At 50.4% G+C, this 25,543-nt stretch overlaps 1 protein-coding gene and 1 long non-coding RNA gene across 2 annotated transcripts; one reads left to right on the top strand and one right to left on the bottom strand.

Moving 5' to 3' along the window:
• Positions 1–10: 10 nt before the first annotated feature.
• TF (transferrin) lies at positions 11–24,459 on the top strand. The gene is made up of 17 exons (XM_004588321.3): positions 11–243; positions 1,908–2,077; positions 6,117–6,225; positions 6,836–7,012; positions 7,616–7,748; positions 8,333–8,388; positions 8,874–9,052; positions 9,987–10,164; positions 11,317–11,471; positions 15,187–15,277; positions 15,780–15,812; positions 16,288–16,443; positions 18,067–18,196; positions 19,110–19,174; positions 20,640–20,824; positions 22,446–22,635; positions 24,257–24,459. Exons 1-17 carry the CDS (start codon positions 201–203, stop codon positions 24,289–24,291), a joined length of 2,085 nt encoding a protein of 694 aa, XP_004588378.2. The 5' UTR covers positions 11–200; the 3' UTR covers positions 24,292–24,459.
• LOC131478356 (uncharacterized) lies at positions 4,485–25,532 on the bottom strand. Its single transcript, XR_009244424.1, has 3 exons — positions 25,323–25,532; positions 13,128–13,216; positions 4,485–4,556 (listed from the first exon to the last, which is right to left on the bottom strand). It is a non-coding gene; the product is annotated as an uncharacterized LOC131478356 (long non-coding RNA).
• Between the last annotated feature and the right edge of the window lie 11 nt (positions 25,533–25,543).

The following is a 25,543-nucleotide window of genomic DNA, read 5'->3' as shown; positions in this document are numbered from 1 at the left end:
ATTTGATCAGCGGGGCGAGAAAAGGGGGTAGAAGGGGGCGGGCGAGGGCCGATTGGGCAACTGGGCTGCGCAAACACGCCAGGTCAAAGATTGCGCCTGGCTCTCCCGGCGGCAATAAAGGGGCGTCGGGCGCTGGCAGGAGTTGCAGAAGCGGGTCGGTCTGCGCTCGCCGCTCCTCGCCACAACTCCAGAGCTCCAGGATGAGGTACTCCGTGGGCGCCCTGCTGGCCTGCGCCTTCCTGGGTGAGTGTGTGCAGGCGCCAATGCCGCGGCCGGGAAGCACCGTGGAGCCGCGGGGACCCCGGACGCCCGCGGCTCCACGCAGGTTGGAGGTCCCTGAGCCCACGCTTCGTGCTGCCCGCCGCAGCCCGGGGTTCAGTTTGCAGCACTAAGAACCGCAGGGTCCTGTGCGTTCCCTGAGCGCTTGGCGGCGGCCTCTTTGGAAGCTGGGGGGCGTGCTCAATGAGGACATTGCGAATCCTAGGTTAGGGAACCCCAACAGCTGCTGCCTGCCAAATCCAACCTCCATAACAGAGGGTCCCGCGCACCACGATCCCACCCAAGCCAGCAGTCAGGGTCTGCGGTTCTCATGTCCTGCTAGATGGACGGTCAGAGCGTGGGATGTGAGACCAGACTTCTGGGGTCGGGATCTTGGCCTGGCTGCTCCCCCGCAAGCGAGGTCTTAACAGCACCTGCAGGGACGGTTAAGGTGAGGGGAAAGTCTTGGATGCCAGGTACCAGCGGAAGTGACTGGAGTACACACATACCCTGTTGTTGGTCGCCCCTGCCCCCTCCCTTCCTAACCTGTTGGGTGCTCTGACCCGTCGTCTGTGTTAGCCACCTGTGGGGTATTCACACCAGTGGAAGTTTCCACATTAACCAGTCTGTCCTCCTCCTGAAGAGGGAGAAAGAGAGAGAGTGCCAAACATTCCTCACATACCCTCCCAACCCCCCACACCTCCCACCCTCTGCCTCAGGGCAGCACAGGAGGGTTCAGATCTGGAGACAATCCATTGTCTATGGAAACTCTGCACGGAGGGGTGGGGGGAGTGTGCCGTGGCTCCTGAAGCCCCCTGTGACTGCCCAGGGGCTGAGGTGGGATAAGGAGATGTGGGGGTCTGGCCTTGCCCCTCCTGCAGAACTGCTTCATGGAGCCGGGAGTTCTGAGTCAGCTTGGGCTGTGTTGGTCCCCCAGGGCCACGAGATGATGGAGGGCTTCGGAGATGATGCCCACATTCTGATAGGGACATTTTTGCACCACCTCTGAGATTTGAATAGCTCTCCCAGACCTGGCTTCGGCCTTTAAATGGCAGCCAAACAGAATGGTGAAAAGCAAGGCAGGATTCAGTGGGAAGAATGGGAAGGCCTTGGCTGGGTGGGGTTTACACTTTCACCTCTAGACCAGAGGGTGGCAGTGAGAGTGTCAGGCAAGGAAGGAATATTTACACTTGTTTGCCTCCAACTCCTGGTGAAAGAAGGGCATGATCACTCGGAGGAATGTTCTCCTGTGTCTCAGGCAGCACGCTCAGGAGGCCAGAGATCCAGGTCCCAGGGCTGGCTCAGCACCGCCGAGCATCAAGTCTCTGACGTGTGTGACGGCAGCTCCCACCCTGGTGGCTTTCCAGATGGTGGTGTCCAGTTCCTGTCGGTGCTGTGGTGGGAGGCTCAGGCTCCAGGCAGGACGGGGGCCACTTCAGTAAGCAGAGGAGGCACGGGGTGAGCTTCCAACTCTACTAGGGAGATCTACTTGGTACACAGTGAGAGGCCGCTAGGGTGTCCTCCTCTTGAGCCCCTGGCACCAGGCTGTTCATGGGCGAGAATGACCCACAGGACAGTACAGAAGGGACATGGCCATGCAGGAGCTTCAGGGGTGGAGCCCTGATCCCCATGTCCTCTCTGTCCCCCAGGGCTGTGTCTGGCTGTCCCCGAAAAAACCGTGAGATGGTGTGCCGTGAGCGAGCATGAGGCCAACAAGTGTGCCAGCTTCCGTGACAACATAAAAAAAGTCCTCCCCGATGGGCCCCGAGTCATTTGTGTGAAGAAAACAGCCTACCATGACTGCATCAAGGCCATTGCGGTAAGTGGCTGCCACCTGAACACCTGCACTTTCTCAAGGCTCTCAGGCTCACAGGTCGGAGCTGGCTGAGCACTCCCCCACCTCTGGGATAGAGACCACTTCACAAACGACAGGTCGGGGAGGCCACTGTACTGTCTGTGCAAAAAGGAGGCCAATGGATTCTGAAAGGTGGCTGTATCTGAATCATCAGTTTCTCTGAATTCAGATTAAAAACAGGGTCATCCTCTATCAAAGTCATCGGGCGGAAGAGCGAGACACAGAGAGGCGAAATAAAGCATGGTGACTTCAGGTCATGGCTGACTCCTTTGATTCCTAGGCTTACACAGGCTCTTCCTCCTTCTCCGCTGCCCCTGTACACCTGCGCATGAGTCAGATGCCACGCTGGGCAGTGGGGCTGCCATGGTGACTTCAGCACGCACAGCCCTTAGCCTCAAGGAGCTGAGAGGGTAAGGAGAAAAAGGCACACACAGGTGAAAAACTAAGTTCAAAATGTGGGATGTGCATCGAAGGCCAGAGTAAAAGGTTTGGGACTCACCTAGGGAAGCCAGCATTGACCTGGCTGGTCAGGAATAATCTCTCCGAGAGGGGAAATAGTGAAGTTGAGATCCGAGGACAAAGCCTGGGTAAGTCCTGCCAAGAGTTACGGATGAAGTACAGTAGCCCGTAAACGACAGCAGGTGCAAAGGGCCCGAGTCTGAGCACAGCCAGGCTGGCAAGGGTTCCTAGGAGACCGGGATGGTGCGAGCTGTCCAAGGTAAATGCTGCCACATATCCGTGCGTGTGGATTTTGTTCAGTCCCAAGCTCACAGCAGGGAAGGGGCTGAGCTCCATTCTGATGTATGTAGAGGCACACTCGGGTGTTTGAAAGGGACAATGAGGGAGGCGGAGGAGCTTGGAGGCTCAGTAGATTCAGAAGGCAAAGTTACAAAGGGGCGGTCCATGTAAGTGACATTATGCCAGCTCTGTTGACTAGCTGTCCCCTAATACAGCTCGGGTTCAAGTCTTCCCCAGCAACAGAAAGACTGGTTATTATATTCCAAAGAAACAGCCCTTGGGTCCTTGAGAGAGCTGCTGTGAGCCGCGGGAGATGCATAGTCATTTTAAGTAAATGCTCTTAGAAAGGTGGATGGGGCCTGGTACCTTCAGTTGTGTACAGGCTAGAACAAACAACCCTCTTTGCAGGGATCATGGTGTTTTCTCAAGCAAGCACATGAAGGTGGACTCGGGCATCCCAGGAGCATGGCCTTGAGCTGTGCTATAGAGTAATGGTCGTGACTCTTAGTGCAGGGGTCATTGGTCACCTGCAGAGAGCTGCATTCCGAGAGCAGAGCCAGCAGGAAGGCATGGGCAGAGGGGAAGGACAGAGAGGCAGACAGGGATCAGAGGGAACCTGGCTCACCGTGGGCAGTCAGCACACCTGCTGAGCATCTCCTCTTGTCCCTTCCTGCTGGCCTTGCCCCTGGCTTCCCTGCAGTCCACTCGCTGCAGCTCCTCAGTTGGCCTTGCTCATGCAGACCCACAAGGCCATGCTCTGTCTGCCCCGGGGCAGGTTCCCCTAAGAATCCCCACTGCCCTCCTCCCATTTGCCATCTAGTTTGTTGCCCCCCTGAACATCAGAGGTCATGGTGACTGTGGCCTCAGGATCCTGGGGTCCTGGCCAAGAAATCCCAGTTTCTGGCCACTCTTGCGGACTGCACTGCACAAGGACAAGGGACAGGTTCTTGTTTGCTGATTTGTTCTTACTCAGTGGATTGAGTGGGGAAGTGGGGAAGGTGACTGCAGGTTTGGACAAAGCCACCGAGAAGGTTCCACAACCTGGCTCCAGCTGGTGTAGAACACAGGGTCTACCACGTCTCCTAGCTCTTTATGAGACTCCAAGTGGACGTACCAACTTTGAAAATAACTTCTTGTGTGTTTTTGTCTTACTGAAATCTTTTTATAACGCCAACATTTGTTGATGCATGCATGCATAACAACATCAGGTAAAACAATGAAGTTAGAACGCCCGCTGCTTTGTGGCTGAAGCTTGGAAACTAAGCCAAGTGAGCCAGGTACAAAAGGACACGTTTTCTATGATTCCGCTCCTATGAATTGCCTTAGGAGGTCAATTCCTAGAGGCAGAACCAGAACAAGGGGCGGGGAAGTATGTGGTGACTAGAACCGGACTTCCGTTCTGGGGGGTCAACAGTGGTGATGGTTCTAGGCCGTGTGAATGTGCTTAAGGCATGTTAGAAATGACCAAAGTGAGTAGAAATGTATCATGAAAACAACAGAAGCAACCTCACTATCAAAGGCTGTAAAAGCTAGCTGAGAGAGTTGGCTCACGACAGTGTTCTGTTTCATTTAAAAATGTTATTCTCTCACCACCTACCTGTAAAAGTCATGGAGCCACGACATTTTCCTTATCATTTGATTGGTGAGAACTGGTGCTAGGGAGATTACAGGAGCTTCTGGAAAAATCATTTTTGTTGAAAGGCATCTGAAGGAAAAACAAGGAGGAAAAAATAGGTGTGTTTCCTTTTTGCGTAAAAATGCAAAAGAGAGAGCTTAACTCACCTGAAGAATTCACATAAGGAGAAAATAAATTACTGATCTAGCAGGAAGACACCCAGACCATTTGAAGTGACCCATTGATTTAAAGATGAGGCTTCATAAGAAGCACCTAATAATAATAATAATAACAATAATAGTAACTTGCAGCCACAGTGCAGTAGTAAGGAACACACTCAGACTGCCTAGACTCGGATCCCAGGTCCCTGACCCAAGCTGACTGGGACCTTCACTATGGGTGCTGTCCTCCTTGTAAAATGCAGCAGAGTGATTGACTACATGAAGTAGATTCAGCATTCTTCTTTTAAAAATTTTTGTTTTTCATGCTACAGTTCCATAGGCTTGGGCATTTCCTCTTCTACCCTCCCCTATTTCCCTCCCGCCCACTATTCTCCCTATATTATTACAATAGATAGTATAGTCCGTCAGCAACAGTCACCTGTCCATCATTCTGCTATTTAAGTGTATCCTGACATTGCAGGTATACAGTGGTAGAAGGTCCAGTATCCCATTGTCTCAGGGAAATAAATCAATCCCCAATGGACAAGTGCATGTTCTCTTTCATGCAAAATACAAGATCAATAGATGTACAGATACTTGATGTTAATGATAATAGATATATCGATAAGCATGTATGTACATATATTCATCTAGAGGAACTATATAATGGAGACTGGCACAACAAGCAGTGGAGATAGACTGTAGCATGCATCTCTACTCCTGAATAGATCGAGCAGTCATAACCTGAAATGCTTCAAGTTGTGTGAGCATCCACGTGACACCACAAGTAGAAAATTACATCAGAAAAGTGTTCGTAACCAGTACTAACATAATATGGTCCAAAATCCCTGCAGGCTACATGTATAAAGTAATATGAAACAAATCAACTTCCTGTTGAAATGTGGGTCCTGTTCCCCCAGATATCTCACTCTGTTGATGCAAACAGTCCAAAATCTGAAGTATTTCTGATCCCAAGCATTTCAGATAAGATGTCTTCAACCTAGAGAAAGTTGCTCAACCCAGCAGTTTCCTGGATCCAACATAGGAAGGGAAAGCGCAGGGTGCTGAGACTGCAGACAAGTCGTGCGTGGCTTCCTTTCTCCTCCAGAAAAAGGTTTCCAGGAAGCCACCTGAGAAAGGCCTCGTGGGAAGTCAGAGTGAAGAAGCCTGTGAGTGAGGGGCATGCTAGGCAACAGAGCACAGACATCAGAGGAACTTGAACCCAGACTACCACCTTCTTCAGAGACTGCCGGGCCCTGGCAGTGCCCAGCTTCCCCCACGAGGTCAACCAGGTCAAGCTTTTGCAATGCCAAGGCCAGATCCATGTCGGGTTGTGACCAGAGACCGGACAGCTCTGCAGGGAAATGGCAAAAACAACCCATCTCTTCTGCAACCTGGCCAAACCGAGGGGGCTTCTGCCCCCACTCTGATGTGTCCAGGTTTGGGTGGGTGCAAGGGCTCTCTCGAGGGCTGGACTGCTCTTTTCCAGGCAAATGAAGCAGATGCTGTGACGCTGGATGCGGGGCTGGTGTTTGAGGCCGGTCTCACTCCCAACAACCTGAAACCTGTAGTGGCAGAGTTCTATGGATCACAAGAGAGTAAGTTCTCCCTGGGTAGATGCTGTCAGTGCCTATAGGCAGATGGTGGAGATTAGATGCAAGCCCACATTTCTCTTTCGAGGGGGGGAGTGGGGAGCAAGGGGCCCTGTTAGCTACCAGCTTGGGGCTGGTTAAATGCTGGGCTCCTGGTACATCAACTCTCTGAGCCAAGACTGTGCTCCCTGGAAAGACAGAGCAGGCTGTGGGAAGTTTGAAGGTCACCAGGGTCTAGCAATGTGTCCAAGTGTCAGGCACAGTGGGGTGGCTGAGATGAATCTAACTGGCCCTAGAAGTACTTTGAAGACCTATGGGCCTTGCTGTTACAGCTTCCGTTGGCGGTGGGTCTGGGTTGCTGATCTGGACAGCTACACTGCAGGACAAGGTTGGGCCAACCACGTACGGCACCTGGGCGTGCTTGCAGGGTCATTATGGTTGCACCTTCCATGGTCCTCTTTCCCCTACAAACTTAGAATGGCTTCTCTGACTCTTACCATGCAACCTAACCCAACCCAAGTGGCCTAGGGTTTCCCTTCCCCACTTGCGCGTGCGGAGCGATGCGCAGTGTCATCCATGCAGGACTGAGGTCTTTGCTGACCCTGTCCCTCTGCAGATCCACAGACCTTCTACTACGCTGTGGCTGTGGTCAAGAAGGGCAGCGGCTTCCAGCTGAACGAGCTCCAAGGCAAGAAGTCCTGCCACACAGGCCTTGGCAGATCTGCTGGGTGGAACGTTCCTATAGGCTTCCTGTACTGTAACCTGCCGGAGCCTCGCAAGCCACTGGAGAAAGGTAAGTAGGCTGGGGCTGGATGCTCCTGGGCAGGCAGCCCTGCTCTAGGTGCCCACACCTAGAGGCCATTGTTAGAATCACACCATCCTCATCAGTTGGACCTGTGTGGAGATCTCCTGGATGGGTCAGGGAGGTTAGCCAGCTTGGGAGGTGGCAGTTGGGCCCTTTGTGTCCTGAGCTTCCAGAAGCTTCCCTGGTATGTGGAGAGCCTACCAGCAGGCCTGGAGGAAGGTTTCAGTCTGCACCTCAGTGTCTTGGTCCACATATCTTCACTGGAGTTCTTTGCTCTGTGTGTGTGTCCTGTACCATTGGAAGTGGTTGTAGTGGCCAGCCTGCATCTCCCCACATTTTCTTCCCATTGCTGGTGTGCAGGACCCAGGTGGTCCCTTGCCAAGGCCGAGGGTAAGCCTCGATGGGCAAGAAACCCGGGTGTGTTGCCTTGGTTGGGTGTTGGCAGGACAAGGATTAGCTTGCTCTTGTTTGCAAAATCAGCACAAGGAAGGAGGTGAGCTAGGACTGGGCTTTAGTGCTTAGGCTGGGAGACCTCATTGCCCATGGTCAGGCTCATTCGTGCCCTGTGGTTCTTTTCTCTGTGTCGAGCAGCAGTGGCCAATTTCTTCTCGGGCAGCTGTGTCCCCTGTGCAGACAGTAGTCACTTCCCCCAGCTGTGTCAGCTGTGTTCCGGATGTGTCTGCTCCTCCTCCCAACCGTACTACGGCTACTCCGGCGCCTTTAAGTAAGTAGCATCTGCTGCTCCCTAGTGGCCAAAGTGCCCAATGACCTCAGGGTGAGATTTCAGCGTTGGGCCAACGCAGGGCCAGGCCTGCCACTGAGACTAATCCAGGAGGCTTTGTCCACTTCTACGTCTTTAACCTGACACTACTGAGGCCAGGCCAGCCCACGGCCTCCTTCATCTGACCCCAACAAGCAGGCTCCTGCCACCTCCCACTCCCCCATCCACATAGTTCCTCTAGCAAATTTCCTACTGCCTCTTTCTAACTCGGCTAAACCTTAAATTTTCTAGCCAGCTAGGAGTCACCACTCCATAATTATCTACTGCAGGGGCCTACTGACTCTTCTCCATGGAAGTTGCTTCTTACTGCTGTGGGGTATAAGGCAAGGGGCCTTCATCTTGCATGATCTCAGTGCTCCCAACCCTCCCATCTTGGTGGTCTCCTGATGTCAACCTCATGGTGCAGGCTGTCTTGTGGGACCCACCTAGAAGTCTCCCCCCAGACTTTGCAAAATCCCAGACAGTGTGACAGCCAGAGTCCAGGCCTGGCCTGTGGGAACCTTCCTAACATGTGCTTTTTTGCACAGGTGTCTAAAAGATGGTGTTGGAGATGTGGCCTTTGTTAAACAAGAGACCATATTTGGTAAGTGGCAGAGAACTCAGCAGGTCCCTTGTAGATCATGAGCATTCTTCTCTCCTTCCCCTTTTTCATGCTGGACATTGAGACAGGCAAACACAAACCCTTGTCATGGCTGGTCTACCCAAGCACAGGTTGAGTATGGAGGTCAGCGGGGGATAGGGGGAGGTCCTGGCCTGGATTCTTGGGCCTCTTTCCATCATCTGGCCTGTCCTTACAATGGCTCTGTTGGCCTTAGCAAGGGGTGTGGGGCTAATCTGGCTGAGCTCAGACTCCTTGGCTGTGGCATGGGCAGCCTTGGCTGCTCTGGGCATCAGCAACCTTGGTACTTTGAGCAAGTCTTTGTCCTGCGTTCTCCCTGGTGCTCGGTGAACATGCTGAGCCTCTCCACTCAAACTTCCCATGGTCAGTGGAATTCCCAGGGTGAGGAGGCATTACCATGGCTCCTAGCTATGTCTGCTGTCAACTCATCCCGGCTTTTCCTCCCCCAGAGAACCTGCCCGACAAGGCTGACAGGGACCAGTATGAGCTGCTGTGCCCAGACAACACCCGCAAGCCAGTGGACGAGTATGAGCAGTGCCACTTGGCTCGTGTCCCTTCACACGCCGTCGTGGCCCGCAGTGTGGATGGCAAGGAGGACCTCATCTGGGAGCTTCTCAACCAGGCCCAGGTACTCCCATCTGCTGCTGCTCAGGTCTGGGGACTCTCACCCTTGCCTTCTCGCCACTGTAGAAGTTCCATGTATTCAAGGCACACATGGAACTGTGCTGTACATCATCAATTTCTTTTTTTTTTTTTAAGAGAAAAAGCGACACAGAGAGAGAGAGACCTTCCGTCCTTTGGTTCAATCCCCAAATGGTCACAATAGCCAGAGCTAGGTGGATCCAAAGCCAGGAGCCAGGAGCTTCTTTGAGATCTCTCAAGTTGGTGCAAGGGCCCAAGGACTTGGGCCATTCTCTGCTAGTATCCCAGGTCATGATTAGGGAGTTGGAGCAGCTAGGACATGAACCGGTGTCCATATGGGATCCATATGGGACATCAGAACCACATTCCATCAATTTCTATGAATGCCTCCAGCTGGTGTCCTGCACAGAGCAGCAAGGATTGGCTCTGGTACTACCTTCATCTCTTTGGCAATGGTGGCGCAACAGGTTTCACACTGTTGTCTTCTTCCATTTCTTGCCATTTGAGGCTGTCCTTCAAGACCCAGGACCAACATCCCTTTCCAGGGAACCTTCTTGTCTGTCCCTTCTCTTCCAAAGAAAATCACCAAGTCTGTTAGCCAGCTCTGTTCCTTTGAAGTAGTGCGATGCCAGGCTGAGCGAGCGCACTCCCACCCAGCCCTCTCACCTATCTGTCAAGAGATTAAGTAGTAACCACACACCGTAGCCTCAGGATTAGTGCCTTTCTTGTTCTGTGCTCTCTCAATCCATCCGGGGAGATCTGTTCAGGAAGAGAGGGTGTGGCCTGTCTCTAAGCGTTCTGGGCACTGAGAAGGTCCTGGGTGGGCAGCAGCACACCTGACTGCCTGCCTGCCCTTCTGGCATCTCAAAGTTTTCCATTCATCCTTGTGGCTCTTCACCCTCTCATTATACTCTGAACAGGAACATTTCGGCAAAGATAAATCAAAAGACTTCCAACTGTTCAGCTCTCCCCATGGGAAGAACCTGCTGTTTAAGGACTCGGCCCAAGGCTTTTTGAAAGTTCCCCCCAGGATGGACTCCAACCTGTACCTGGGGTATGAGTACGTCACGGCTGTCCGTAACCTCCGGGATGGCATATGTAAGTGTTGGGGAAGGAGTCTGGACTCTGGGGGCTGGGGAGGCGAGGACCAGTGATGCAGTCTTTTCAGGAGCCTTTAGTAGCATTGCTTTTTCTACCCTGTGAATCTTCTTAGGCTGAGGTGACTTGACGTCAGTTATGCTGAAATGGACCAGATGTCAGTTGTGGCTTTAAAGAAAATTCACATTTTGAATACCTTAGCTAGGTGCTAGTTTTATTTCCATTGTGTAAGGCCAGGGTAACCTTACCCACTGTGTGCAACCAATTAGCTTGGCATTAAATAAGTAAAATAAAAAGAAATTTCTGCAAATGGCACCAGGCCAGGCAACATGAGAGTCCATCAGAGCTGGAACTCCAGAGCTGTCCATATGAGCCTGGATTCCACTGAGTCATGGACATTTTGCTTAATCATGCATTCATTCAATAGACGTCTAGTTGAACGTCTAGTCATGAACTTGGCTAGATGCTGGACATACTCAGATATTGGATTGTTCTGTCGCAGAACTCTCAACTCTGGGGAAAAGATACTGTTGAATGAATAGCCACATCATTGAATGATCCATTCCCTGAGTCACCTGTTCAGAAAACAAAACAAAACAAAACACCATGCGGCTCTTCATCATGGAGAATATGTTACCAAAAAAAAAAGGCCGTGGAGATTGAGGTCAGACCTCTGAGCAAGTGACTCTCGGCCAAATGTGAAAGCTGAGCAGGTGCCCACTTATTCATCAGACAGGTGTTACACTGACCATGTGTTGGTCCTGCTCCAAACACTAAGGGTGTCCCCTGTGAACAAGACCCACTTGGCCCTGTCTGTGTGGGAGTGGATGTTCATAGGTCATTATGCAGAAGAAATAATAATGAACACTCAGATGAGAGCATAGCAGGTGATCCAGTGCCATCTGAAAAAGGGGGGAAAAAACTAGCCACAAGTCCTAGAGCACTCCAAGGCTGGAGCTTAGCTTCTCAGAAGAAGAGAAAAAGCCAAACTAAGAAGGCAACCAAAAGACACTGTACTGACTGCTTTCTAAGATGATTCAATTTTCAAAGGGAATCTCTGTTTATCAGCTGGTAGATGCCATAATGTGGGCGAAGACAGTGAGGAGCTGGGACCTTCCTTCTGACCTCTGGTTCTCTGTTCCGATGCCGTAGGCCCAGACTCCTCGCAGAATGAATGCAAGACCATCAAGTGGTGTGCCCTGGGCCACTACGAGAGGCGCAAGTGTGATGAGTGGAGTGTGAACAGTGGAGGAAAAATAGAATGTGAATCCGCGGAGACCACCGAAGACTGCATTGCCAAGATCATGGTATGTCGCACTTGCCCACCCCAGGCGATGTCTTTGCTGCTGCCTGCTGGTCCATTTCTAGGACAGAGCTAATGTGTGTGTTGGGGGAGAGGTGGGAGTCCCAGGGACCAGCCCCAAGCAAGGGTGAGTTTCTGGGTCTGGAGGGTGACTTTAGGGTTCTTTCCTCTTTCTGGGAGCCTCTGGTGGGAAGGCCAGCTGAGCAGTGATTCCTTTAGGGAGACTGAACCCCCACACAGGACCCTGTGTTAAATTTACAAGCAGGTACAAATGTGCTTTGCTGTTCCCAAGAGTAGCCCATGTTTGTCTCAATGGAATTTTGAAAACTCTGAATGATATAAAGAAAATATTGTTACAATCATACAGCAGAGAAAACACTTATTGGGACCATCCTATATGGTTGCCCACTGCATTTTTCTCATTTCCTGATTTCTTGTGAGCTTTTATCATATCAAAAATTATTTTTTCAAAAGCTGATTTGGAGCTTGTACGTTATCACCTCAAGGTGCCGGAAGGTAGCATCACTGGAGAGGGTATTAACCTCTAAGCTCCAGGCCTCCGGTTGCACTTATTCCTTGCTCTGTGCGTCACCTCCACCAGCACTTCTTTGGTCGTTTCCTTTATAATAAGCCAGTAAATGTAGTAAAATGAAAGCACATCTCTTGAAGGCACTTGTATCTCCTGCCACCGTCTGCCATCTGACTCTTGCTGAAGTGTGTTCATTCTACTTTCTGAGTACTTGTGGATAACCACGTGGCTGCAAAACCATCTACCAGGGGTGAAAATAGACCAGCAACCTCATTTTTTGTGTCTTTCACGTGTTCAATAATTAATATCACCTTAGGCTATTGGAATATGCATTCCTTTTTTGCCTGAACTAAGACAAGAAAAATTGAGCAAAATTACAGCAAAGGCTTCAGATTAAAAAACCCTAGTCTATATACATGTCTGTTAGCACTCTGGGTGGTTGGCTTCAGTATTGAACACTGGATGTGGCACATTGAAACATTCGTGTGTGCAAGAACCAAACTTGGAAGTACTGGAAGCTTAGCTGAGGAAGAAAAAGTAAGATCAGGAGGAAGCAACTTTTTGCAGGTGTTCTTTGACACTGTAATATGCTTTCCTGCTCAAAGCCTTGGATTTTGGGAATGGCTTACAGATGTTGGGTCAGAAACCAAAGACCCACACTGTCATATTCTGTGAGATGAGGATCAAATGCCTAGGTGAGGAACAGTTGTATTTCTTATGTATAATGTTGAGCTTGTTATGCTATTCTGGAAGGTCAAGCCATTGTTCATTGAGTGAATTAAATAGAAGTGACCCACATTTCTGCTAGTAAGGAACCCTGGGAAACAAAGTTGGAGGGCTTAGTTAATTTGGTCCCAACCCAGGGACCCAGCAGCAGCAGCAATGGGAAGCCACTGGCCTGTCCAAGTTCCCCAAAGGAGTTCCAGCTTGCAGTGAAAGCGTAGGTGAACGTGGAGGTAGAGCTCACAGGCAGACGGGGTCCTCAGGTCCTGCAGTGAGAATGTGCACTAGTCGATGCGCATGACCTCCACAGGAGTTCTGGATCATTTGTGGTAATACGACTCATGATGTAACTGGGAGGTGGAAGGATTCCAACACTGCCAGGGGGAGCTGTCTGCACTGGGTGCTTACCTTTGGAGTATCTTCTAGAATTGAGTGCTGGGCTCGCCTTTCTCTCGGGGATGCCTCATCGCAGCTGTTCACCACAGACTTGGTTGGATCTGTCATGACACAAGACTAAAAGACAAAACAAACGTGGTCAATGCTTCATCCAAGTTGAGACCAACACTGTTCTGAGAATCATTTCCCAGATCTGTGTAAATGGCATGAAGCACATGAGATTAGCATATTTTAATTCAATTCTGGCCTATAGTTATAAAATGAAACTACTTCAAAAGGGCAAAGTACTATGCCATGTAACAGCTTTTTTTTTTTTTTTCCTGGAAATCTCAAAGCTTGCTAGGTGGAGTGACCCAGCTTCTGTTCTGTGGGGATGTTCCACTTTCTGCAAGCACACAATGACTCAGCAAGATCTGTTTTTGCTGACTCACTGGCATGGGGTTACAATACTTATGGCTGTACCAGCCCTCTTAGTTCTCTGTGAAATAATAAAGACCTGGGAAGTGACAGCGGTGACAGACGAAGTTCCTATCGGTGGCCAAACTGTGACGATGAGCTACTGTGAAGATGTAGCCAGCACCAAAGCTGATTTCACTTGCAGATGAAACGGACAGAAGCAGCTCCGTACTGGCATGCCAGAGAATTTGTTGGTTGTTGAAAAATCATTGATCACAAAAAGGACCTGTAAAAGTTCAGGCAGAGGGCATTTGTCTTGGCAAAGGAGGGGCAGCTTGGAAGGCTTTCTGATCCCTGGATGGCATACATAACTAAATATCATTACTGTGTTGTTGGACAGCTTGTGCCAGGTCAAGAGCAAGCAACAGAATTATCTTAGTAGGAAGGTACAGAGGGGATTTGAGGAGCTAAGAGTTGTGAAAGAGAAAAAGAGTCTCTTACCATATACAGATGTTGTCATTTCAGCAGGTGGAGAAAAGTTTAGAATTTCATCAAAAAATTTGTTGGCGCCTGCTGAAACTCAGTGACTGGCCTAGTGACGGGTGCAGAGATGTAAAGAACCGAGAACCTGCGGCCAGGCTGGTGCTGCGTGGAAAATGTATGCAAGAACCGGCTCTCCCCATTAGGCATCAGCATGTTACAGTGAATGCAGATGAATAGGAAAATACTTCATGGTTCCTTCTCTTTCGCTATTACAAATCTGGTTTGTTCTTTTGGTCCATCTAGTTTGTTTTTCCTTTATGGCTTATCCTTAGGAAGTATATTGTCAGGCCACAGGGAAAACTTGCCATTTTTGGTAAATTTAAGCACCTCTGAAATTCAGCACTTACTAACCTTGTATTAGGTCATCTGAGAAGACTTGACTCATTCAATAAACATCCTGAATGCACTCCGCCAGGCTGTGTCAAAAGGCTGCTAGGCCTACTTGGCTGCCAAGTGCCTGGCTCCCTTCTTTGGCTCATGAAGGGACGTGCTGGTGGCAGAAGGTATCCTGTAAGTGGACATCAGTGTGTCTTGTCAGAAGTTCAGGGGCCTGAATGTAGGGCTTTGCTCTTAAACAGACTCAGCAAGGCATCTGGAATTGATCATTCTACTTGGGTGAGAAAGAAAGTACATTCTCATGTTGGGTGGGTCGCACTGATGCTTTCGGAACTAAACACAAACACCTGCTGTCCCATGGGATGTCATGACCTGGGGTTGGGGAAGGCCTTCAAAGAAACAGCTGCGAGGGCTGGGGCACGAAACCCGACCTCCTTCAAAAGAAAAATGATTCATTTATTTCTATTGGAAGGGCAGATCAGATTTACGGAGAGAAGCGACACAGAGAAAGATCTTCATTCACTGGTTTATTCCCCAAATAATCGCAACAGCTGGAGCTGGGCCATCCTGAAGCCAGGAGCCAGGATACCCCTCTGGATCTCCTATTTAGGCTATCCTTCGATGCTTTCTCAGGCCATAAGCAGGGAGCTGGATCAGAAATGGAGCAGCCAGGACTCGCACCTGTGTTCATATGGGAAAACCAACAGTGCAGGATGGAGGGTTAGCCCCTGCACCACCGTGCAAGCCCCAGGACACAGCCTGTTTTCGTTAACTGTGACTGTGTCTTTGCCTGCAGAATGGAGAAGCTGACGCCATGAGCCTGGATGGAGGATTTGTCTACATCGCAGGCCAGTGTGGTCTGGTGCCTGTCCTGGCGGAGAACTATGGTAAAGGAGGGACAGTGGGAGCAGGCACTTCTCTGTATTGCTTCCTTCTGAGCCATGGAGAACAGAGATGCAGAAGTCGCTCACAGCCTGGGCCCTGCCACGAAGTCCATAGCTTTCCTGCTTCCCATGCTCTCGGCTCCCTCGCCCAGCAGCCCCACAGTCAAATTAGGACAGGACCTGCCATTCTTCCAGTGATGGGGGATGGGGCTCTGTGCTGTGGAGTTCATAAGAGTACCTCAACTGCGGGGGACAGCCAGGCTTCCGGGCAGTTTCCAGACACATGCTTCTCCCCATGCACTGTTGAAGGGTTTCAACAGAGCTGGCCAGCACTGCCTGTGCTTCCGGTTTGTGCACCCATGGAAGAGCTGAGGTACACCTGCCTACGTGTTGAGAATTTGACTCCGTTTGTCCCTAGTTGAAGCATGAGAAAGGCGTTGCCTTTCTAATCTATAAATAATTGCTTAATGTTGTCTGCATTTTCCTTTTTTTTTCTTTCTTTCAGAAAGCTCCGATTGTAAGAGCCCACCAGAGGACGGTGAGTCACAGTTGGTAACTTAGGAGCTAAGAGAACAATTCCTATTGTTGGGGGGAAGTGGTTTGGCAAGTTTAACATTGAGATTACAAGGCCCTGGAAGAGACCAATGTTTAGAATATACCAGAATGACAGAAAGATCATAGTTGATATGAAGATAGAACTTCCTCCACACTTTCCACCACATACAATTGTCCCATGTGGCATCCTCTAAGGTGGTATACAGTGAACCCTAGGGCTTAGGGAATGCATTCACGGTCCAAGATTCCACGCATCCAGATGTAACCCTGGACCCTCCTCATTGATGGGGTGGGTGCCTTGCCCTTCATCTGCAACAGTTCACGGAGGGATTTTCTTAAGACACAATGGCCAATGCAGGATCTCTGCTTCCCTGGGGAGGCAGCAGCTTTAACTGGGGGAAGCCACTCCGGAGGCCCCAGAGATGTTCGCACTTCATGTGTGATGTCTTTTCTGGCAGGGTATCTCTCCGTGGCGGTGGTGAAGAAATCAAATCCTGGCATCAACTGGAACAATCTGGAAGGCAAGAAGTCCTGCCACACCGCCGTGGACAGAACAGCTGGCTGGAACATCCCCATGGGCCTCCTGTACAGCAGGATCAACCACTGCAAATTTGGTGAGCGAACCTTGGGGCACGCGCTGCACGATGCTGTGAGCTGTGGTTCTGTGGATACAAACAGTTCAAGTGAAACTCAAGCAGATTGTAACAGAGAAGAGCAGGGCTGGAAGCAAGTTGTTCAGAGTGGTTCTTCTTGGTTGCACGTGACTTCAGTGACTACACGGTTCTTTTGGTTCCCGATGACAAGGAGCAGAGGAGACAAGCCCAGCCTGGCTGCAGTCATGAGAAATCAGGCTTCATCCCTCTTTCTGCTCCATCCTTTTTGGCATGACGCTTCCCTCTACAAGATCACCCCCGGCTGCCACTGCACCCATGATCCAGGGAACCCCAGTCATCAAGGGGTGCCTGGATTTTAGGTGCCTCATCACTACACCTAGCTGTAATAGAGGAGTCTGCTCTTTCATTTGGGCTTGTTCTCACCCAACTAGAATCAGATGTTTGCGACTAAGGACCACGCGAAAATGGATATGGGGTGGACAGCCACCCCTGCCAGAGGACTTGTGTTCACGGTCTGTGTGGTTGTTCATTCTTATCGGCGTCTCGCCAAGTTCTCAGGATCTCTTCATAGGATAGGAATCCATTTATTCCCTGAGTCCCCTGAAAATCAAGAGCATACTTCTAGCCCTTGACTTCTTTTTTTTTTTTAAAGATTTATTTATTTTTATTGGAAAGCCAGATATACACAGAGGAGGAGAGACAGAGAGGAAGATCTTCCGTCTGATGATTCACTCCCCAAGTGAGCCACAACGGGCCGGTGCGCGCCGATCCGAAGCCGGGAACCTGGAACCTCTTCCGGGTCTCCCACGTGGGTGCAGGGTCCCAATGCATTGGGCCGTCCTTGACTGCTTTCCCAGGCCACAAGCAGGGAGCTGGATGGGAAGTGGAGCTGCCGGGATTAGAACCGGCGCCCATATGGGATCCCGGGGCATTCAAGGCGAGGACTTTGGCCATTAGGCCATGCCGCCGGGCCCTAGCCCTTAACTTCTAACATACTCCAAAGGCAAATGTTTCCCAATAGTTGTGATTCATATCCACATCCTGAGTGCTTCCTGCTTGTCACCTCCAAATTCAGGCAGCTCAAATAAAAAAAAAAAAAGAGGGCGGACGAAATCTGGTAACAGACCCAGCAGTCCTTGCGCAAATGCAAGTGGAAGCACCCCAGGTGCTATGTGACACCAGTCTGACCCAAGGCCAAGTGCAGCTGGGGCGGCCTCCAGAAAGATGAAGATGCCACTGCAACGGTCACACTGCTGCACGCCGGGAACCATGAACACGCCCTGGAACTCCCCTGTCCTTCCGTGAGCCAGGAGATATGATAAAGGCAAGGGTGTGGCCTCTGGAAACAGGTGGACAAGCTCATGCAGGGAGACTCCTGTCATTTTTTGTCTCTGCATTTTCTTCTTTCAGTTAGTGATAATACCTTCACGGGGCTCAAAGGAATCCCTTCCTCCCTGAATCGCAATGGCCACTCACCCCTTGTCACAGCTTCTATAAGTTTCTTTTTTATAGCCTGCAGCCTGACAGGTGCTGAGGTGAGGGTGGGGCATCACAGAATGAGAACAGATTCCAAGACACTGTGTTGGCGCAGCAGGAGCTGACCCCCCTTCTCTTTTTATGCAGATGAGTTTTTCAGTCAAGGCTGTGCACCTGGCTCTCTGAAAAATTCCAGTCTCTGTGAGCTGTGTATTGGCCCAAATAAGTGTGTCCCCAACAACCGGGAGGGATATTATGGCTACACAGGGGCTTTCAGGTGAGTGTTCCAACCCTGACCCTGACCATGACGGACGGCTCTCCCAGCCATGCCCGAGTCCTTCTGGGGGCTGAGAGGATGGTGGTATGCACCGAGTCCATGAGTGTGGCATGCACACATGAGGACAGGAGATTTGACAACCAGATGTGGATGCTCTTGTGTATGAAGGGGCATCCAGGCTGCTCCCAGGCCCTGGCTGCCAGATGTGGCTGTCCCAGGCTGAAGAGACTGATGGCTGGCCAGTTGTGATGTTCACATGTGGGGCCTGCTTGCTCCCTCTGGGGGACATTTGGCAATGTCTAGAGATGTTTTTGATTGTGACAGTTGGGGGTAAGGGACATGTCCTACACTGTCTAATGAGTAGAAATGGTTAAATATCCTACTGTGCCTAGGGGGGACAGCATGACACACCCAAGAGCCATCCAGTCCCAAAGGTGCCGCACACCAAGGCAATGAAACGCTAGCGGAGATGAGTCAACCCGGAGACAGGAGTTTGGCTCTGGCTCCTCTGGATACCAATGGGCGACAGACAACTAGCTGCATCCGGAGCCAGAGAACAGTAAAGGGCAGGGTTTCCAAATCCCGAACCTCAATGGAGAGAGTCTGTAGATCTTTTCACCTCGAAAGCGTCTGCAGGAATTGAGTTTTTATTCACATTTCATAGACACTGGGAGAGGAATGCCCTCTCTGGTAAATTGGTATCTGGCATCCATGCTGATATTAGGAAAATGATAGGATCATAGAAGCTGTACTGAATCATGCTGTATTAGGTAGAAGACTGTGTGGAGCTCGCTTGCTTTCTCTTTCTTCCTTGCACTGCTTAGTGATAGAAGTTGTAACGCAAATATCAGGTGGCCCCTCAGAGACAGACTGTGGCACTCTGAACTCCTCTGTTTCTGCTGGGTCTCTGCAGGTGTCTGGTGGAGAAGGGCGATGTGGCTTTCGTCAAGTCCCAGACTGTGCTGGAGAACACCGATGGTATGTGCGCACGCTGCCCTGTGCCCATAGCACCTGTCTTAGGAGGATGTGCTGGTATTCAGAATGCTTCCATGGAAGTGTTACAGTGTCATCCTCCAGGGCTCTCATTCTGACCTATCCATTCAGGGTGATCAGAGTCATGGAGTTTCCAGTGGCTCTGAATTCTTTCCCACAAGCCACCTCCACAGTTGCAGTCCTGCTTTTCATTTCCCCTAAATACCTCAAGATCTATTTCCCAGAAACAAGGCATTTTCCCATTATCTATGGTACAATGACTTGGGCCAGGAAATTTCATATTCTGCTGATTTGACATGCATCGCCTCCATGAACCATCAGCTCAGTGATGTCCTTCGTCACCATCTCCTCTATTTCCTGGCTCCGTGCGTTGAGAGGAACCAGAGGAAAAGGCACCCAAATACTGGCTACTAAACAGTGCTTCCTATTAAAAGAAACCTGAACTCTACAAGCGCAAGAAATAGCTGACTGCAATATTGGGCAGGAAAACTGTATGGTGAGCCCAAAGTACCACAAAGAAGGGCTCAAATAGTATAAGATGTGTCAGGTCAAACAGGAGCCAGTTTGAAGGCACTCCCATTGCCAACCATAGGGATTTTGAACACTGAAATCGCAATGGCAGTCCAGAATTGACTAGAATAAGACTAGAGTTGATTAGAATATAAATCTACCAGGTGATACTGATTAATGAAAACAAAGCTCTTAATCTTACCATAGAATGTAGAGGATTGATCACATTGGAAAATAATTGTTTGACAACCAATATACTGATGATTAATTCAGACACTGGCTCCTCAATGAGTGTTAACTTCTGGGTAAAAAGTTGGATGGCTATGACATTAAGTCAATCCATCCATCAATAAACTTGGGTAAGAATGAGCACTCCACTCCACCCCTGACCTCCCCATATCACCAAGTGAGTTAGAACTCACTTGAGTCCAGATTGTTAGTTACCTCTCTGCCTTTGGTAGTGTCCATTCAGCCATCACCACCAACTTCGCATTTTTTCTAAACAATGGGCATGCTTTCGCTTAGGGCTAATAGGAGGGACTTGGGCCTAAAACCCCGGTTTCAAAAGGGTCCCCAGAGGCAAAGCTCTCTGCTTTGGAGATGCACATAGTGCCGTCAGTCTGGGTTAGAGGGCTGTGTACTGCCTGTACTGGAGCAAGAAGAGCCACAGGCTTTAGTCTTTGGTAGAAATGAAAATTCTGTTGAGTTGCTTCCGTTGAATTTTGTTCAGTCTCACCTGGCTGGGTCGGGAAAAGTGGAGACAATCACTGGTAGTTGCTGTGCAGACCACATAGCTGTCTGTCACACATCACTGCAATCCCAGTTTGAACACCTCCTGTGCTCGCCAGAGGCCTCAGGACTGCTGAGTGGCACACCCCGGCAAGGTCGCCTTGGCCCAGACCATCAGCCGTGCTGATCCGCCTTCTCTCCCTCTCCCCAGGCAGGAACCCTGACTCATGGGCTAAGGATCTGAAAGCAGAAGACTTTGAGTTGCTGTGCCTTGACGGTAGCAGGAAGCCTGTCAGCGAGGCTGCCAGCTGCCATCTTGCCCGATCCCCCAACCATGCCGTGGTCTCCAGGCGCGAGAAGGCAGGCTGCGTCAAGCAGATACTGCTAGACCTGCAGGTGTGGCTTGCCGGCTCTCCCACCCTTTCTTCCTAGACAGCTGTACATCACTTGTGGGGGATGACAGCTAACACCGGTTTCAACATTCTCTACCTGGAAACCAGAATGGGGGAAGCCGTGGGTTATGGATCAGTGTATCTGGGTTCAAAGCTCAACTCAGTTGCTCCTGGCTGTGCTATTCTGGGTCTAGGATGTCACTTCTCTGTGCCTTCCTGTCTTCATCTGTATATTGGAACAATAACACCTTTACCATCTTCTGAGTTACAATGCAGATGGGTGAAGTTGCCCACCCAAAAAACAGGAGATTGCCTGATCCACAGGAAGTGCTCGAGTTGTGCCACTGTACAAGTGGCTCCCTAGGGTGGGCTCTTCTTGGGGACAAGAGCCAAGTTCTTATCAATCCACATGCTCTCTGGACAAGACTAGGCCTTCTCACTCCACTGGCTGTGTTCAGGAGCACCCCATCTCTCCACTGCTTGCTGAACATGAGGAAGATGAATTCTGTTTCCCAGCACCCCTTGATACAAGTCATGAACAGGGCATTTTTACTTCTTTAGCCTAAGCAGACTGGGCATTTCAGCTGTCTGTAAATCACAAGATTCCAACTGTCAGCTGGGACTCAGTGTCAGTCTCAGGAGGCAGGGGTTGAGGGGCGTGGAGAGGCTGCCGGATATCCCCAACTTAGAAACATCCCCACCGCCACACACAACTAGCACCTTTCTTTCAGAAATAGCTTCATTCCCGTCGATGCACCTTTTTTCTTATTAAGATAGCATGCCTTTAGAAGTCCTTCTTAGGCACATGATGAACAGTTCATAAACATTTCCTACGTACCATATGGAATGTTAAACTTTCTTGAAATGTGTTCAAGAGGCAGAGAGACACAAAAGGAGAAGGAAGAGAGACAGAATTCTCTGCTGTTGGAGCTCTCTCCGAATGGAGCTGGAACTCAATCTGGGACTCCCATATGGGTGGCAGAGACCCGACTACTTGAGCCATTACCTGCCTTCTCCCCAGCTGCACATTAGCAGGAAGTCAGGAGCAGAACCAGGAGTGGAGCTGAGACACAAACCCAGGCATCCCAAGCAGCACCTCAGCTGCTGGGCCACATGCCCGCCCTGCAATGCTAAGCTTCCGGCAGCCATCACTTTGCTCGCAAACTTAGGAGTCGGGTGGCTTGCTCAATCTAAAATTCAAAATGCAGTCGAACATGAATTTTTCAAACTATCTCTTCCACTCCTCTGGGATGGCTCATATCTAGTGTTTTCTTTAACACGAATGTTGGAAGGGACATGTTCATATCTTCTCATTGCCTACAGACTCAAGGGACATGGGCAGTGAAGTAGGCAAGAGGTCAGAGATGGCAGGACCGGGTTGCTGGGCTTCTCAGAGGAAGGTAGGATGGGAGAGCCTGCAGGGGATCTTGGGTCATCATGAAATTGCAGAGTGGGCTCCAGTGGGTAAGTGGCAAGTGAGGGAGGGAGATAGTTTCCAGGGCCCACTGTAGAGTGTCTCTTCCCCACCCCCCAGGGCTGGTTCTGAACTTTTCTGGCTTCCTCAGATTCTTGTGTTTCTAGTTGTTCAAGGCCACAGGTCCCAACGGACTCTGTCCTTTTGGCAGGTGGAGTATGGAAGTACAGTGGCTGACTGCTCCAGCAAGTTCTGCATGTTCCACTCTGAAACCAAGGACCTCCTATTCAAGGACAACACAAAATGCCTGGTTGACCTGAGGGGCAAAGACACATATGAAAAATACCTTGGACCAGAATATATGAAGGCTGTTGGTAACCTGAGGAAGTGCTCAACTTCTCGTGAGTAGGAGGACCAGCACCGGGGAATGGCAGAGCTAACATAGTGGGGGCAGAGATCAAAGATCAGACTGTGGTCCTCACAGTGTGGCCATATGGACAAGATGAAACAGGGAGGGGCCGGCCTACCCTAAGCCCAGCACGTGGGACAAGCAGCCTGGATGGGAGAATACTACAGGGAACACAGGTTCAGAACACGAAGGGAGTAAACTTCTTGGATACTGAGAGATCTTCATGGAAAATCATACAACAAGAAAACTAGACATGGCCCTGTTGCGGCCGGCTAGGCTGGTAACGTGGCACGAAGAAGGATCTGGGGATGAGGCACCGACAGGGAGAGCAGAGATGGTGGAAAATGTCTCTCTGGCCTCTCTCGAGGCCTGCTTTTATTGCCTCCACTCTTGACCTCTCACCTAGTTCTTGTTTACGCTTTAGCCCACACTCTCAATATTGGATACAGCTGAGTTCCATTAGACCAGGTGCTTTCAGCCCGGAGCCCATTACCTGTAGTGCTCAGTTTAGCGAGTGCTAACCAACTCCTTAGCCCACAACATGGCCCTCCCACATCCTTGCATCCAAACACACTTTAAATTCTACTTTTCTATGGACTTCCTGAAGCTCGTGTTTCTGAGAAAAATGAAAAGAATTTGCACACCCATGTTCTGTGCCTCCAAATCCACATCTTGGGAAAATTGCCTTGTCCAGTATGGTAGCCATCAGAAATACAGCTAGATACATTAGAATGAGGTAAAACTGAGTTTAAAAGTTGTTTCCTCACCCCTGCACTGCCTCACTATGAGTGTTCTGTAGTGCGTGTGCCCTGCGGTACAGGGCATCTCCTCAGGCTGAGGACACGTCTCTCAGAGACCATTGTTCTAGAGAGTGCTGGTGACTTAAGAATTCACCACAGATAGCACTCATCCGAAGTACACTTTCTAAGATCTGAAACAGACCTAAACACCTGTGAGGCCTACTTCTGCTGCACACACTGACTCCCTGAGAGCATTTGGAAAATGTAGAAGAGCATGTGGCAATTGGCAGTTGGCCTGGCCTTCATCTGTGGCATGTGGGTGAGCCATTGGTCTTACCAGAATGTAGATTTCCAGGCCCACGGACACCGATTCTGCTAGAATGTGCTGCAGCAGGTGGTGTCTTAAACAGCCTGACATGCAGTGGCAAGCAATGTGGTTTTTGAGGTCCACTGTGGTGTATACCAAGTTATGAGTCACCTACCCTGTGTCTCCTACAAGGAGTGGGACAGTCTGAACTCTTCTCTCCCAACCCCTTGCACAGAATCTTGCATGTTTCAAGGGCTAGGTCAGTTCTCACCTGGTTTGCCAAGGTGAGGTCAGGGAAGGACTATTGCTGTACCCACACCTACTCAGGTGTGTGAGCCTGCCCATAAGAAATGAGGTGGGAGAGATGCTCCAGGGCTGTCCCTAGGTAGGAGGTAGAGTTCAGAAGCAAGTAGAAAGGGCGGTGGAAGAATGGTGAGGTCCACTCAGCAGAGGAAAGGCAGACAAGGGCCTGAGGCCTTCATGCTGTACCTGTTCACTCACCCAACCATTCATACGAACACAGGGTAGATTTCTGAAGGCTCTCCCCCTCTGCTCTGCCCCTACAGGGCTTCTGGAAGTCTGCACTTTCCACAAGCATTGAGATCCACAAGAGAGAGAAGACAGAGCTGCCACACAGCTGGAGATGGAGCTTGGACAACCCCTTCCCCGGGATTTTCTGGGCTGAAGTGTTTCTGCCAATTATGTCTGTATTTACAGCTCTGTGTTGTCAAGTGTATGAGATGCAAAATAAAAACTATTACAGATTTTATATTTCAATAGTCCCTTTTTTTTTCTACATGTTCTCCACCACAGGATTTCCGGTTACTGTCTGACTAAATGCCTGCGCCCCTGAGCCCTGCCCTCTAAATGGAGGCCTTGGCTGCCCTTTCTTTCCTCAAGGCTTCATGGGTGCCCCACCTGCAGCTCTGGGCACAGCACACCAGGGAGATGGCTGGGTGGCTCTGCATGGTTGTTCTAATAGATTCAAATGTGCATGGTTCTGTGTATGTGCCTTGCTGGAGAAGGGGCTACAGGGTGGCTGGGGGAGTGAGGAAGATCGGCACTTCTGGAAAAAGACCACAGAAGGCTTGCCTTTGATCTGATATGTTTAACGATTTCCATGATGTGCAGCTGAGGTCTTGGCTCAAATCTGTTGGAGAAAGTGAGGCACCGAAACACTTTTTGCTAAAACTACAGAGCCTGCCAGTTGGGACCATTCTGGGCTGTCCCCCTCTGGCTGGCACAAGTGTTTCATTTGGAAGAAATAAAACATTTATGCCACATTTCAGTTACCTGCCTTCCCGAACTCCCCTCATCCCCAATGGAATTTTTTAATTTAAAAAATAAAACACCTGCAAGACCCGGATGCCCAGGTCCCACGGGGTCTGCCTCGTGGACACTCCCCCGCACCAAGTCCCCCCCCCGGAACGCCCGTCTTCCCGTTGTTTGCTTTAGGGCAGACACTAGGCGGGTTAGCGGCCCTGCACGGGCGATGCGGGGACACACGGACACTGGTTTCGGCACCTGCTCCACCATGGTCTGGACCCATTTTCTCCTGTTCCCCTTCACACGGCCCCAAAAGGTGCGGTGTGGCCCCTGCCAGTCCCCGGGATGCTTTAGTTCCTCACAAACCTCACCTCACCGTAGGGTCCGACTGGAAATCCTCGGTGGACATTCTAGGGGCCATGCGCTGGATTCATTTCCCTCATTTTTTCCACAGTAATCACCGACCCACAGTCTCCAACAACCCGGTCCCCCGACCGCAGCTTTTAAGGTACCGCGGAAGTGAGAGGAGCCACAAGTCCCGTCATGCACGTGGGGCTTCCCTAGGAACTACCACTCCCAGGAGGCTC

The sequence above is a fragment of the Ochotona princeps genome, chromosome 30 (assembly GCF_030435755.1).
Source record: "Ochotona princeps isolate mOchPri1 chromosome 30, mOchPri1.hap1, whole genome shotgun sequence".
In the NCBI taxonomy this organism is placed as follows: domain Eukaryota; kingdom Metazoa; phylum Chordata; class Mammalia; order Lagomorpha; family Ochotonidae; genus Ochotona; species Ochotona princeps.
The sequence above is the reverse complement of the archived record's forward strand: the minus strand, read 5'-3'. Positions and strand labels throughout refer to the sequence as shown.

Bases quoted from the DNA above. Each gene is read 5' to 3' on its own strand.
- TF (XM_004588321.3), top strand. From the start codon at position 201: ATGAGGTACTCCGTGGGCGCCCTGCTGGCCTGCGCCTTCCTGG. The intron at 6,226-6,835 runs GTAAGTTCTCCC...GTCCCTCTGCAG, and splicing joins GTTCTATGGATCACAAGAGA to ATCCACAGACCTTCTACTAC. The intron at 19,175-20,639 runs GTATGTGCGCAC...CCCTCTCCCCAG, and splicing joins TGTGCTGGAGAACACCGATG to GCAGGAACCCTGACTCATGG.